Source organism: Tachysurus fulvidraco, chromosome 18 (assembly GCF_022655615.1).
Source record: "Tachysurus fulvidraco isolate hzauxx_2018 chromosome 18, HZAU_PFXX_2.0, whole genome shotgun sequence".
In the NCBI taxonomy this organism is placed as follows: Eukaryota; Metazoa; Chordata; class Actinopteri; order Siluriformes; family Bagridae; genus Tachysurus; species Tachysurus fulvidraco.
Window position 1 is genome coordinate 8,287,567 of NC_062535.1, and position 16,435 is coordinate 8,304,001.

At 36.2% G+C, this 16,435-nt stretch overlaps 1 protein-coding gene across 2 annotated transcripts; it reads left to right on the top strand.

Moving 5' to 3' along the window:
- The first annotated feature begins 924 nt into the window (after positions 1–924).
- chst10 (carbohydrate sulfotransferase 10) lies at positions 925–7,328 on the top strand. Of its 2 annotated transcripts, none has more exons than XM_027156649.2 (6): positions 925–1,440; positions 3,348–3,475; positions 3,787–3,893; positions 5,744–5,978; positions 6,103–6,208; positions 6,471–7,328. In XM_027156649.2, the coding sequence occupies exons 1-6, from the start codon at positions 1,385–1,387 to the stop codon at positions 7,018–7,020; spliced, it is 1,182 nt and encodes a 393-aa protein (XP_027012450.1). In that variant the 5' UTR covers positions 925–1,384; the 3' UTR covers positions 7,021–7,328. The 2 variants fall into 2 exon arrangements, with proteins under 2 accessions (XP_027012450.1, XP_027012451.2); XM_027156650.2 differs by lacking the exon at positions 925–1,440 and adding an exon at positions 3,145–3,239.
- Positions 7,329–16,435: the final 9,107 nt, after the last annotated feature.

A 16,435-nucleotide genomic window follows, 5' to 3' on the forward strand; every position in this document is an offset into this window, starting at 1 on the left:
GAAATGATTACCGTGCAAATAATTGCAGTCAATGGAAATTGTCGAAGACAAGCCAAGACCTGGAGGTTCTAGATTTCGATCATGCGTCTCCCACATGAAATTGAATGAAAGATTAGTTGATACGAAAGTGGTGGTTTGAAGATTTGACTGCGCAAGCGTGTTTTTTTTTTGGCAATTTGTAATCTGCTGTAACAGGCAGCTACACATGCAGCACCATCTTGAATCATGGGAATAGTCATCAGAAGGAACTCTTACATGTGACAAATGTGAACATCTTAAGATAAGATATACCTTTATTCGTCCCACAATGGGGAAATTTCTCTGGTACAGCAGCAAAATATATAAAAAGAATAGAGACATAACATAATATACAACACACAAAGTAAAAAGAGTAGTGGTTACACTGAAAGGCATTGCACATAGGTAATATTGCACATTTTTCAAAAATTCTGTTATTGCACATGTCTAAAATACTTTGTTATTGCTTATTATTGCAGTTAAACAGTAATAACAGTGTGTATTATGGTGACTGGTTCACTTGGGAGCAGCTTTGATTAAGTAACAAGACAATGAACCAAACCTTCCCCTAAAAACATTTGCCATTAACTTTACTGTCAATATCATTGAAAATATGTAGACAGATAAACCTCAACAATGCTTTTTGTGCAAGATGGCCAGAGAATATCTCAAAACTGCAACTGGAATGTTCATTAATAAACAAAAACAGAAAGACTTCTGGCTACAAAAATACCTGCCAAATGGAGTGTTACTAAATATTGACTTTGAATGATGAGCAAATGATGGCCCTGTCTGGAGAAAATGGCCAAAATACATCAGGGAAATAATTAGACATGTCGAGGACACAAATAACCACATTAAATTTTATTTTTCTAGTCTCAATGTTTACAGACTTCTCTAACTGTAAATACGTGCAGCTAACAAGGCGATGGCTCGATCCCAAATGCCTCCTTGCCTCCTTATCCGAGTGCGCTTCATAGGTTGTGACGCAATCACGTCGACGCCCTATCTAGTGCACTACACGTCCAACAGGGAACGATTTGGGATGCAACCGTTGTTTAGGAGGCTGAAACCAGTCTCTGTGTTGCTAGTGTCAGGTGCTAGGGCTAGCTAGCTAGCTACATTCGTACGAATGGCTATATTATATACGTGATTTATCCCGTTATCACTTTATTTTGCTTTTACTCGTATATTTATATTTTCGGTGATGTACAAACGTGAAGCTAGTTACTAGCACTTTGGCTATCTAAATAAACACACCAATGTGAGCTATAACGCTCAGACAGCCTTACTTTTGCTTAGTGCAGTATGGAGTGGAATGCGATATATTTTCAGTATATTTTAGAATATAAAAAGTGCATACTTGATGTATTACTATTTTTTCATGGCGAAAAGAAGATCACTGTTTTTTATACATGAAAGGTAAGTGGAATAACGGACGTTAGACGTTTAGCTAATGCGCATGCGCGCTTACACTATCTGGGATGCTCTATTGAGTTTTTGTTTTATAGTCATGTTTTCATACCTAAATATCTCTGTTTATTACAGTAAAACACAGTAATATAAATCTTGTAGAAAGCTCAAACGTCTTCCTGGTTAAATAAAGAGTTAGAAATAACTATTACACACTGGATTACTGTTTAACTGCAATAATAATAACAATAACAAAGTATTTAAACAGCACATTTGCAATAACAGAAAGTTTTACCTGTGTGCAATATGTCTGTTAGCATAACTACTTACTCGTGGTCATAATTATATTATTATTATATATTATATTATTAATCTATCATGATTGGGTAAGCAAGTTAACTTCAAATCAGAACAATAATGTCTTTACCAAATCAATAAACGACAAGATAACTTAATTTTGGGGGTTGTTGTATACCAGAAATATTCAGAAATTGACATGCTATCATAAGGTTAGGTCAAAATGGTGTCCTTGAAGCAGAAATAAGTTTTTTTATTTAGAAATAAATTGAAATGCGTTGAAAAATTAAGAATAAATGAAGCCAGAGTTGTGCTACACTGGTCCCAGTGCGGGATCAATTGTGTTTGGAGCGATATTTCCAAATTTTCTTTCCATAGTGCACAATATGGAGAAATGGTTTTATTTCAGCACACAGATATTGTCAGAAATTAACTTCTAACAAAAATGCAGTCCAGCATTGTCATGTTAATTACTGTACCACTAACACCACTGATGATGTGTTACAAATATGACAGCAAATTGGAGTTAAAACAATCAGCCCAAATGCAGGTAAAATCAATGCGCATTTCACACAGAGCGGCCCGGGCTTATAGCATTGGCTAGAAAGAAATCAGCCCTGTCCTTGATCGTTCATACAGTTTTATTATCATTTTATTTACAACTTTTTATGATGCTGTTGTGCTTTCTCCCACAAAAATTGTTCATGCAACCAGTTTCAGGATGAGAAAAATGGACAGAAAAGCTAGCACTTGAATTATAATTTTAAGTAGCTTTTATACTTCACACATACTTCACACCTCCAGGGTCCTCATTAAAGTGATCCGGTTTTCTCTGACTTTCCAAAACATGCCAAGAAGCCCTATTGGCAATTCTAACCTTTGTAGAAATCTAATCTAGTCTCTGATTTTCCAGAGGGGGAATATGAAGAGCTCTTCAAACGGATTTCAGATGTTAAACAGTTCCCATTTCGATAAATGGATCAACTCCTTAGTGAAAGAGTTAACAGTCAATAGTATATTAAACATCTTAATTCTAATCTGTAATCTATTTTGTGCCTCATGCTTCAAAGCAGATATTTTTCAGTACCTAGCACAATCAGTCTGACTGTGACTAAGAAGCTGACTTCATTTAATATTAGTCATGTAGTTCTGTCTAAGATTGTGTGGAGTAGGTGTGACTTGGCAAAAATACTTTTTCCTAGATCTTAACCCCAAGCTCCTCTTAAGACCAGATACATCATGCACACAACCAGTTGTTCATTTGGAAGAATGTTTTATCTAAAATGGCACAGACTCCAGTAAAGAATAGAGCTGAGTGTTTAACGGTTAAGGGACTTGTTTGAGAGGCCAAGTAGTGGATCTTTGGCAGTGTGAAGTTTTGGCTAACGATAGAATGCACACAGTGTTCCTTAAATGTACTTCATGAAAATGTTTGCACTGGAACTCTGAGGTTCTGGAGTTAGAACTTTTATGGTCCCAATAAAAAAAAACAATTGTTTTAGTACAAACTGGTATTATTAACGCAACTATGCTTGTTGATTTTTTTCCCCTTTTATTTATATTATTTCCCAAGATCGGTTAATTTATGATTAAATCAGAATGTTTGTGTTGTACTTTAGGCTTCGTCAGCATCTCCATGGCCCAATGATGCGCCGTCACTGGCTGCTGGTCGGTGCTTGTGGATGGGTGCTGCTTATCCTCATGTTTGTCAGCAAATTCATCAACTTCAGCTTGCGAATGCCAGAAGGTACGTGACGGTAGAATGCAACTCTAAATGTCACATGGACACAAAAATGATTAAGGTGTAGCCCCTTTCTGTTCAGTGAGCTCTTGTGAAATTTTTTAATTTCTTTTTTTTTTTTCAATTATAAAATGCATCTCTATAGTTTTTGCTCAGTCGGTCATATTATGCTTTGGATATTTTATATTTAATGTACCTTGCTCTATTGACTTATTGGACCAGAATACTGATCATGGGGTAAATATTCATACAAGGAACTGAGGGTTTGGATCAAAATGTGCTTTAATATGTATATACGCATATATTCTCTCTTTCAGACTATGGGGGAAGACCTATGCTGTTAAACTGGACCTCTCTAACGGTAAAGACGGTAAACCCTGTAAATCAGCTTTCACAGAACGCAGCCTCACAACCGCCTGCAGTGGTGAGTTCAGGCTTATCGCCTTCTTGTAGCAAAGGGTTGGCAAAAACAAATGATTCTATACAGCATATAATATTAAACTACAGTAACGATATTTCTGTCACTGGGAGATTATTATGATTATGTCTGCTGCCTAACAAAATGCCATAATCGCTAGTGCCACAATGCCTCTGTCAGTCACGCTACAACCCAACACTACTTATTTTGTCAGGGGACCACATCATCCATGGGAAGCCATTAGAGTCTTTTCATTGAACTTGTTCTTTATACACTGCGAGATGACAGAAAACCACAGCCTCAAGTTCTTTAAATATATAGCAGTCTGGACACATGTTTTCATAATACTCAAATCAAGCGGAGCGCTTAATAAACCTCTAACAGGCTTTACTGAGAGCATCTCTAGTTTGTGGGAGTTCAAGTGTTGTGTTCATATATGCTCAGAAAATGCCGAGTCATCAATCTAAAGCAACTCTGAATGCTAAGAGGACAACTATACTTACTACATGCCAGAGTATTGCAGAATAACAGCATCTGTTTTCTCCCCTGGAATATAAATATATAACAGGTCAGTTTTCCACACATGATTTTGATTATCATTATTTGTTTATAAGTGTTTAAATAAAAAGGAAGACAAGTAGATGTTGTGCTCCTCTGGCACAATGCATTCGGTGTCATTGTGCATCAGCGCTACAAGTGCAAAACACATGAGATTTGTTTACTCTCACTCACACACACACACACACACACACACACAAAAAAAAGGGAAGTCGTGGCCTAATGGTTATAGAGTCTGACTCCTAACCCTAAGGTTGTGGGTTCGAGTCTCGGGCCAGCCACGACTGAGGTGCCCTTGAGCAAGGCACCGAACCCCCAACTGCTCCCTGAAGCATAAATGGCTGCCCATTCAGAGAAAAGGTCCGTCCATGTGATTTGAGTTGTGGAAACTAATTTACTTCAGAAAGTACTTACTACTCCTCTGTGCGTCTAGTTTTATTTCCATTATCAGTCTTGGAAGTTTGAGCAAATCCGATCAAGCGGACAGCTTCTGTTTTGAAATTTATGCAGTATTTTTTCCATTATGCAAATATAAGTGCCTGAAACTTGATGGAGATGAAGGATGTTTCTAGAATAGTGCATCCCAGTGTGTTATTCCTACGTTTCTTTCCCATATCAACAACCTACCGGTGTGTCTGACGACATGTGGCACATCTGGTATGTGCGTAGTTTTTACCATTGTTAAAATAACATTAGCCTTAATATCTAAACATTATACTGAGAATTAATAAAAATGTTTTAATATAGTAGTAACCCAGTTTTTCATTATATTACATATGGCATTTGGCAGACACCCTAATCCAGAGGACGTTTTTACCAGTACAGTGGCATGGAAATCGGCTTATCAGTATAAACAAATTAAATGTTTTATGGCCGAAAGTCTGATATAAAATGAGTCAGGACACTGTTGGCTTTCAGGGTGACACAGAAATACACTGAATTTTACCGGTACTAAATAAGACCTTCAAAGTTTAAATGCTTACTAACAAGCACTTGAGGCATCTCTGTGAGCAGAACTGGAATTGGTATCATCATTTACTTTGAGGATAGAAATGTTTGGGGGAAAAAATACAAATAATTTTCTATGAAAATATTGCCTCTGTTAGGTCAAGTAGGAAAAAAGATGAAAAACTACACTTAAAGCACTCGGTGTCTACTTTCCTGTCAGCCATTAATCAGAGCACAACAAATGGGTGCAACAGAGTGAGCTGGAAATAAAGTTAGTTAGGATAGGAATAATACCCTTTTGACTGCAGTCCAAAATAAGCAGTCCTATTCAAGTGTGTTTGTGTTTGTAGTCTTCAGGTGGCCCAACTCAGGTGGAGCTCTCGGACTGGGAGTCGGTGACGGTGCAGCGCTTGCAGCTTTTGTCCAGCGTTTGCAAGAACTCCTCTCTGTGGAAACTTTCACACACTCCTCTGCGCAAGTTCATCCTAGACCGCATTTTTGTGTGCGACAAACACAAGATTCTTTTCTGCCAGACGCCCAAGGTGGGCAACACTCAGTGGAAGAAGGTCCTCATCGTCCTCAACGGTGAGAGGGTTTGTTCAGCGCAGACATTTTAGTACTATGTGCGTTTTTAGATTTGTAAAGTGTGTAAATGATACCGATGGTCTTCGTCTCGACTCTGCTCTGTGTCTCGGTTGTGAATTATTAGGAAAGTTCTCCAAGGTTGAAGACATACCTGAGAATGTGGTCCATGACCACGAGAGAAACGGTTTACCTCGCCTGTCCTCTATGAGCGACACAGAGATCACAGAAAGGTCTGGAAAAGTTCACATCTGTCTGAAAACCTTTGGCTAAATATATTTCTCCTTTATGATATACTGTATATTCTTCAACTGTTTCCTCTTTCTATATAATTTTTACATTTTCTTCTAACTTCATGATTAAACATAATTTCAGATCAAGGGATCGTTTATATATATATTTTTTTTTGATATCTGCTTGTTTAAACATGACTCCTCTAATTTCTGACTCCTTTGTAATACAAATACTTACTTTTTCCCCTTCAAATCATTTCAGATTAAAGACATACTTTAAGTTCTTTATTGTCCGAGACCCATTCGAGCGTCTCATATCAGCCTTCAAGGACAAGTTTGTGGAGAATCCACGCTTCGAGCCATGGTACAAGCACAGCATCGCTCCCACCATCATACGGAAGTACCGCAAAAGTCACCGCGACACCTCTGGAAGCGCCGGCCTGCACTTCGAGGATTTTGTGCGCTATTTGGGTGACGAGTCGGGCCGAAAACATCTCGATCACCAGTTCGGAGAGCACGTCATCCACTGGTTAACATATGTTGAGCTCTGTGCTCCCTGTGATATTACCTATGATGTAATCGGCCATCACGAGACTCTTGAGCAAGATGCGCCGTATATCCTTAAAGCTGCCGGAATTGAGGACTTGGTAACGTATCCGAGCATCCCTAAAGGCATAACGCTCTACAACAGGACCAAGGTTGAGCACTACTTCTCTGGGATCAGCAAAAGGGACATACGCCGCCTTTACGCTTGCTACCAGGGGGATTTTAGCCTTTTTGGGTACCATAGACCTGACTTCCTGCTTGACTGATATTTGGATTTATTTAGCAATTTTTTTAAATCAAATGAAATGGACTTCCTGTAACTTCTAGTCAAACTAAAATGCAGAAGATTGGTTATGAGAGCATTTAAACAGAAACGTGTCCAAGAAAATAAAAACTTTAAAGTAAATAACAGAACTGTACAATGCACTAAAGATTACATTAACGAGAAGTAAAGTTTCTTAATGAATACACTCCCGTTGAAACTGTCCCTACAGAAATGGTTGCTTACTAATAGAATAATAATACTGAGGATTCCCACCATAGCTTTCTAATAAACATTCAGATATGTCTCAAACTGAATTTGACTCTTTATTCTGGGGTTAAAAAGGAATAGAAACAAAGAAACCGAAAGTACATAAGAAAAGAAATAAAGAGTAAAAGTAATATTTTGACAGGACCAGCTAATTACGTTATATCTCTATATGTTCCGAGTCTGCCAATTTTGCCTACATTCGCGTACAATTTTACATATCCATAGCCTATTTATTTATTTATTTTCGGTAGGGTTATTGGCTTCAATGCCCATCTGCTAAGTGACCTGTATCTTCCATTAAAGAGAAAGTGCTTGAAAAGCCCATGTTCACTTTGATTTCTTAGGAAATTTGTTTGAAAAGTTCTTTCTTATTTTAGTTTAAATCAATTTAAGTAAATCAGCCAATTCCCCAATTCTTCCACTGAGTATAGTTACTGCTACTAATGTCCTTAGCTGTTGTTTTACAGATATGACCATGTTCGTGTTATGTAGCTCGTGCGAAAGTGAATTTGATTAATTTGATGGATCAGATTTTTATGTCTGTTCTGAAAAATTCACGTTATATATGTGTCACTTCAGCTCGGTAATGTGAACGTAGCCTTTATCTGGCCCAAATACAGTGAAACTGTCTGGTTACTTTACTCCCAACATCCTTAGTCTCTGCATGCTGAAATTTAATAATTTCAATGAAAGATTACGCATCGATTCCTTCACATCTATGCACACATAGTCATAGCTAAATCCATATATGTGATGAGCACGAGATCATTTTCGACCCTAATTTGAGAAATGCTCAGGAACAGAATGTCCTCGTTGTATTCAGTAACGTAAAACCTCAAGAAAGACACACTGTGTCTTTGTCTTCAGGGAAAACATTAATCCTTGGAGCTATGTACTTTCTATTGTCCGTCTCTAGGGTGTGCTCACTTTCAGCACGTCAGAGATTGCTTTAAAATTGGAGCCCAATGACATGGCAGTAGAGCAAGAAATAACCGTTTATGAAATATAGGCAGGTTGTAATTATCTTGATTTTTGAGAACATTAAATACAAAAAAAAATTCAACAGTATGAATATTAACGAAATAGCATTACTTATTCTAACAGTGTTAGCATTAACCTACACTCTAAAATACGCTGGGTTGTTTTTTCAACCCAAATGCTGGGTTGAGGCCGCTTGGTAGAATTTTGGGCTGTTTTAACCCAAGTTTGGGTTGAAAATTGTCTTGAGCTATAACCCAGCGGCACTGGGTTGGGAACACGGACGTGAAAGAGAGCATGCACATCAACGTGAAAAATGGACGACACCTGTGCGAGAAGCCGGCATTTTCTTTGTGCCTTCAGAAGAATGAGACTGAAATTATTACAATCATATTCGGTCAGGGAATCTTATATTGGAGCATTTGACAAAACTTAGAAAACAAAGAATGAATTCGGACCTGATCCGATACCTCAGTAATCACTGTGTTGTCAATAATCTAGTCCAACACCAACACCAAGCAGCTGTTGTTTTTAATAGGTTGTAGTGTAGAGTCCAAGAATAGACACTTGACCTATTTAGATGCTCAGTATTTTGTCGTTTATGGAGTTCCGTAGAAAAAAATGTCTTTCAATCACTATTTTCTATCTTTGTTCCTACTGTCTGCTGAAATAACTTCCTACACTGTGTATTAGCTTTAGTTACAAAACGACCGGATCTTCATTTTGTACTTGAGCAAATTTTCATCTTTAGTGTGTCCCCATGTCTGTTTTTGTCTCCTTATTCTGTCCCCAGTTCTGTTTCTGTGTCTTTAGTGTGTCTCCAGGTCTGTTTGTGTGTCCTTATTTTGTCCACGGGGCTGTTTTTGTATTCATAGGGTCTTCCTAGGTCTGTTTTTGTGATCTTACGGTGTTTTAAGTTAGAAAGGAGTAAAGCTAATCCTGTAGTCAGATATCTTTAACCATTAAAAAAATGCACGTTCATGTTTTGAATTTAATATAAAATGTAGAAGATCATTGTCCCAAACTTTAAAAATTTCTCATTTTCCATTTTAAGAAATTATACTCCAGCACAGCTGAGTACCTTATGTTCCTGTGAGACACAATTCTCATCTGTGTCTTGAAGGTCATTTTAAAGGCTGTCGTTTCTGAAGGGAACGTGACTGTGGGCAAAATACTGTTGTCACGGCAACTCACTCCCTTTGCCATCCTCTGTGGTGTGTTGCATGCTCTCATTTTCTGAATCGCGTGACCACTGTGCTTCATTTATAACCACTGTTATAAGTGCCTTTCCCCTTCTTACACAGTTCCCCCATAGTATACAATGACACTGAAGGAGAAAGTGTGAAGGGTCTCTGTGTGAAGGGCTTTATGGTACGACAATGTGCTCACAGACCTGTGTGTTCTAGAGCATGTGACATAGAGGTGAAAATGGAAAAAATAGATTTTGAAAGAGTTTGATGAGGGATGGCTGGGTACGGGGAAGCAAAGCAAATAAACCTGGTTTTGAGGCGGGTTTTTTTTGGCCACTTGCAGCAAAAGTAAAGAATGATGACTGAATGTGTCTCTAATCTTAAGACATCTGCCTTTTGAAGGAAATACTTTATCACTGATCCAGCTGACATGAATAAAGCAATACAGCTTTATCAGCTCTCGTTGTACAGTCAGCTCCAGAATTATTGGCACCCGTTTTAGGACGGGTTAATGAAAAATATCTTTTTGGTTTTCTCTCTGTTTCACACTAATAGAAATATAAAGTTTACTTTAAGTGAATTTATTCCAAGAAAACCAAACAACTCTTTTTTCACATAACCATATTACTTTGGAAATTTGTTTGAACAAACTGTAGCTAAAGCATAGATGAAATACTGGGGTGCATAAACCCTTATTAAATATATTAAATCTGTTCAATTTTATCTATGTAGAACTTTTAACATTAAAACAAAGAGCTGTACAGAAATTCAGACAGACTTATTCTTAAAACCTTGCACAGAGGCTTCCATATGCATCTGAATTTTATTTTTATGTTTAAGTTTGAACAGAATTACTCATTTATTATTTTGGATTTACTATTTTTAAGTCTAAAAGTGTATAGTATGAGCATATTATGAATAGTCCTGGGATGAGAACAAGCCAGACTTTATGAGTACAGAAACAGCTCTTGGTTAAAAACATTACATTATCCATAGTGACATTATTCACTAAAGACAGTGTGAGTCTTTAAGTAAAAAATGTTTTTGGGAAGTGTGATCTTCACTCTATCCATATCCTAAGGAAGTATATTCTTTTTTGTTCACACTTAACATCTTCCTTTGCTGGTTTTCCCTAAATAAAATGTTTTCTCATGGGGTCTACAAATTACTTTTTACTTAACCTCTCAGGCCTCCAAGGGCTTGTCTAACAAACTTCATTGGGGCTATCAAAGAGCCTTTAGAGAGATAATAAGGGCAAGATGAACAAAATAATCTTGCTGGAAGGCAGCTTTGGAGAGCACTGCACTCATTTAAGTGAGGAGAAATGTCTTTCTCTTGTGTGTTTTAGACCTAAAACGATATAAAGCAACAAGTGCTGTTTTCTGAGGGAAAATAATCTTTAAAATGTAAACCAGCCTTCATAGCACAAAAATAGGTTCTGAAATAGACTAAGAAATAAACCAGTTTGTGTTTAAAACTGTGCCAGTTTGTACTGTTTGTCAGCTTTAAAAATGGCTTTAGGCTAATATTTAGGACTGCATTCTTTTTTCTTCTGCAGTTCTTTTCATTTTTATGGCCTTTTCTTTGATTACAACCTCTTTATGCCAATGCTTGTAAAACATAGCTTTTGTCTCTTGAACATACACTGATGTGATCTCTGAACTCACGATTTAGTTAAGCAGTCATAACAAGCCTTTAATGTTTGATTTACTAAAGGACCACTTCAAACATCCAAACATTATTTACAAGGAAATATATGACTGTAGTCTGAGAGGGCACATTATATAATCTAACCTATGGGACACTCCTGATTTCCATCTTTCTCTGAAGTAGATCATTCCATTCCAGCCAGTGCCTAAATTTGCTCATAGATGTGAAAGCAGCATGATGCAGAGAAGCAAGAAGAAGGATTGATAATTGGTGGTGTTGGTGAATTGGTGAGTCATTGCCGAGTGCTGTAGAGCCTGCATACGTGCCATGTGAAATGAGCACAGGGTTAGAGACTAAACCAATTTAAACAGCTTCAGCCTACCTTGTGTTTCATGCACCATAAGATGTAGCTCATCATTATTAGGTGTATTTAGTACAATGATAACTGGGAGAGAGAATGGAGCTGTGCAGATGACACCGAGAAGTCAATTTACCCCAATCCTCTGATTTATTTCTGGGAAAGAAATAAAGAGGCATTTGCTTTTGCACACTAGCCCTTAGCAGGCCCAGTGCACTGGTTTGATTATCATTTTGATTGTGTAATATGTAGTTCACCAACATAAAACCTACAAAGAACTTGTTCCTTTTTATAGACTGTTGTACTGTGTCCCAGAATAGGCTTTTGACCTATTTAGGTTTTCTTTTTTGTAACATATAAATCTCTGTATTCAGTATTACAGCAGACATGACACTGGAAAAAACTAATAAAGTAATAAAAAAAAGAAAGGAAAACTGTACACCATTTGCTCTGAATGCACTACAATACTAACAGTTACACAGGCAACAGATGGTCAGACATCTGAGACTTTTCAGTGTTTGCTCCAATTTGTTGGCTATCAACTGGCAAAAGAATAAATAACCAACTTCCAGTGAAAATATTAAACACAACGACCTCGATTAGAGTCCTGTTCAGATATTGAGATGAATTAAGCAGTTGTTTTTTGCCAGCACTTCATTAATGTGCACATTAGGCACTGACACAATACAATGCGTCACTGTTTTTCCCAAACATTATCAAGCAATAAAACTTTTAAATGTATGATCTTAGATTACTTTTTTTTTGTTCTCCCACAGCTGCAGACTTCAGCTCTTCATCTTAGGCAAAAGATACACCATCTTAATATGCTGTAATCACATGATCTGTTTTACATTAAATAAATAATGATAGTTTATTATTTATATAGATAAGACATTTTTGATCATTTGCTAGGTAATGAGTAATTAAACCAATTAATGTGTTTAAAATAATTATGTACATGTGTTTGCTGCATAAGTATTCACCCCTCTGGGTCAGTTTTTGTAGATCCACATCTGGAATCCAGATCCTGATCATTTTAATTGTCAAAATTGCATAAGCTCTGTCAGTGTTGGTGATACAGATTGTTAACTGTATTGAGCTTGTACTGAGTTTGTACTGGGCTATTCGTGCACATTCTCATTCTCCAGTGTAGCTTTAGGAATAGTGAACCTCAACAAGTCTCAGGCAGACTAGAACAAGTTTTCTTCTAGGATTTTCTGGGATTTGTATTAATCCTTCCCAGATCATGCTGATGAAAAGCATTCCCACAACGTCATGCTACCACCACCATGCTTCAGTTTTTGGTGCCATCAGACACTGAGAACCATTTTCTACATGAATATTTAACTTGGCAATCTCCAAATGGCTAAAAGCTTTTTCGTCCCCATTTATATGAGCTGTGTATCTTTCAGTTCTAATGCTCCCCTTCCCTGTTCATTGACCTTTTGTAGGTGACTGCCGCTGGTTTCCAATAGTTCTTTTTTATTCACTTTTAACAATATATTTACTTGTGCTTCTTGAGATTTTTTGGATATTTTCTATAACCAAACCCTTGACAAGGACTTTTGACCTTTTGTGCCTCTGAAAGTACTTATCATGTTTCACTAAATTTATTAGAGAGTGTATTTAGTAATGCAACAAAAGTTGAAAAACACTGCTTTCGAAAATGCCTTGTCTCTGATCGTGATTGCATATGAATGATAAAATAATAATTAAACACATACAAGACACCTAAAACATTAAAAAAAATAAGTAAATACATTAGAAATAACTATAGTATATATACTATAGCAAACAGCTCAGCAAATTCAATAAAATCTGAAGACATTATAACTTGCTTTGTGAATTTTTGATAAGAATTCGATTTGTTTATTTCATTTAATGAGTTCTAAGAAGTAATTATAGAGAAAACTTTAAAGAGCAAATGTATACAGTGTACAAAAGTTGAATGAAAAAACAAAACTCATCCAGACCTCATCACCACTGAACACCTTTAGGATAAACTGGAACACTGACTGAATACCAAATCTTCTCACCTGCCATCAGACCCTGATCTTACTAATGCTCTTGTGGCGGAATGAACACAAATCCCCACAGCCAAGCTCCGACATCTACTGGAAACCCTTCCTAGAAGAGAAACTCACTCTGGAATCAAATGTTTAAAGGGCAAATATGGATGCGATGGTCAGTTGTCTACAAACATTTTTTTCTATATAATTGTAAATTATAGTGTTTCATAGCTTTTAGGCCATATCTGTTCTAACTCACAGCACTGAGGATAAACTCATGTTTCCTTTTTAGCTTCTTGGAAAAATTATTTATTTATATATTTATTTGTATTCGGCTTTCATTGCTATTATTTATTAACAAACTGGATTGGTTATCTAGTGTGTGTAAGCCCCAAGCAGCCTTGCTGCTCCTAACCACAAGGACTCAAATATTCTGCTGAAAGCATTCATGACCATGAATAAACTGCCTGAGGTTAAAAAGGTTAAAGTATACAGATTGTTCTTTATAGACACTGAGCTTTGAAGCAGTTTCATAGGTTCAGTTGGTCGTAGTATGACTTTTAATTTTAACAGATGGATAAAATTTCTCAACTAACAAAAAAATAAATAAATAAAAACAGTTTTAGTCTGAATATTGCATGTTTCGGTTTTCCGTCTTTATCAATAACTGGAATATCAGGTTTAGTTGAAAAGGTTATACAAGAAAAAAGGCCTCATTGTTTCCGTCTTTATGCAACTCATCTCTGTACCAAACATTCAAATGAGTGTTCTTTTACAGACTAGAACACAAGAGGGAACATGTTGCCACAAATAGCTTCACAGCAGTGAGAGGTTGCACTAGGTCACATGGAAGTTAGTTGATTGTTTTCAGATGACGGAACATGTCAAAGTGTTTTATTCCTCTTAGACTACAGCAACTGACCAGTGCTAACAAATTTTATTTATAAGAACGACATATTCTATCTTTTAAATCCAGCGAACAAGTTACTTCCTTTTATCACTTATAACATTCATTTCCTCATTAGTTTTTGTATTTTTCTCTCTCTCGCTATGTTATAATGTCAATCACCATAAAAATCCTTATAAATGTTGTCACTATAGAAACTATATCATAGTAGAATGAGCGCAACTAGCACTACTATCGAAGAGCGTTTGTTATTGAGAATTAGTCGACCAAACAATTCAAGAATTCAAAAATGCTATATTATAATGGTAAATAATCGTTTGTAACTGTGTTTGGTGTATTTATTTGAGTAATTGTTATATAAAGGGGTCCAAAACAGGAAGCCAGAAGTACTGAAGATGCATTTAGTAGTTTACAGTCTCTGATTCTTTTTTGTGTAAATAATGAATGGTTTAATTGCCTTTTAATGACCTGCTGTGATATTCACATCTGTCAAATTCCTGCAAATTGCCTAACAAACAAGGATGCATTAATATGCATCTAAACAGATCTGGCAAATGTTCCATTAAATGCAAAACAAACAAAATTTGTGAATATTGTGTAAATATTGTTAATTACAAGTCGAATATATCCTGGATTTTTAAATGAACTAAGAAATCATCATGAGAATGAGACCAGTTCACAAAAGTTTACAAAAGTTCAATTTTAGCAGAGCTGTAAATCACTGGTACTTATGATACAAAGATGATCACAAATAGAAGAAAAAAATTGGAGAAGGCAGGAAAAAATTGTTTGAATTATCCAAAAGAATATGTAAGTCATGCTCAGGCCCAAAACTGTCTTAAGTGTGTGAAAAGGAGATGAATATATCTGGGAATAAGTCTCACACCCTGTACTCCAATATGGCTTTCACCTCTGGTCCCCAGTTTCTTCAAATTGGTCCCACCTATCCACAGTATATAGCACCTCTGATCAAGACATTAAGAAAATCTGTTCTAATAAAACTAAATGTGCTAAATAAGTACAATTATTAAAAATTATTGTTACTGATTATAACTTGAGAGTTTGTATTTATTATTATTATTATTATTATTATTATTATTTAACATATTAGAAATGAAAGGAAGATCATACAATGGAAAGAGATTTGGATATATGGACATTCATTTATACATCTTTTTTCCTGGTAAATAAATTATATAATTCTATATAATACAAGTCTTCTTTCTGGCATGCTTCTTTATTGGCAGAGCTATTTGACAGACCTACTTTAATATGTAACTGCTTTCAAAGGCAAAATAAAAGTCCAGGAGTTATAAAACAATCTAATGAGTAATACATGTTTCCAAGAATCCAGATTTATAAAAAAGAAATGAGATAGATGTTGTGTTGCTAAGAAGAAACCACAAAACCCTCAGTCCAGATGACTTTCTTAATGTGAGTCCGTACCTCTCACTTCTCTGTAACAACAATATGACAAATCAACAGTTAAACACATATATATGATCCATTTATGTGACTGAAATGCATTCTGTGGGGATTTCATAAAGAACATTTGGATGTTTCTATTTATGATAATCTTGTCAGGTTATATAAAGACAGGATTGCATGACAGACCTCATATTAAGGTGGGGTTATGTGACAGACCTAATTGTAAGACAGTTATGTGACGGACCTACTTTAACAAGCATCTGACCTCAAATGCAGTTTCAATCCAAATGAAAAGAAATGAATTCAAATAAACAGACCAGATTAGTTAGGTCTTAATTTATGGTTTTATAACTCTGGAGCTAATCAGTCTGAAAGCACTGCTGACTAATACATTGGTTCTTATATAAAGAAGGCTTTTATCTTAAAAAAAAAAAAAAAAAAAACTTAACACGTGCTTTTAACATATAACTTTTTTGGGGGTGACTGAGTGTAATCTGAGGTGGTGTAGAGAAACTGACACTACTTATGTTATCTCCTGCTTTAGGGTTATACAACTCGTGTTTGTCATTATATAAGTGAGCTACATAATGTGCCAATGGGAGGGTGTATTGGAGGTCACGTGTGGCGTA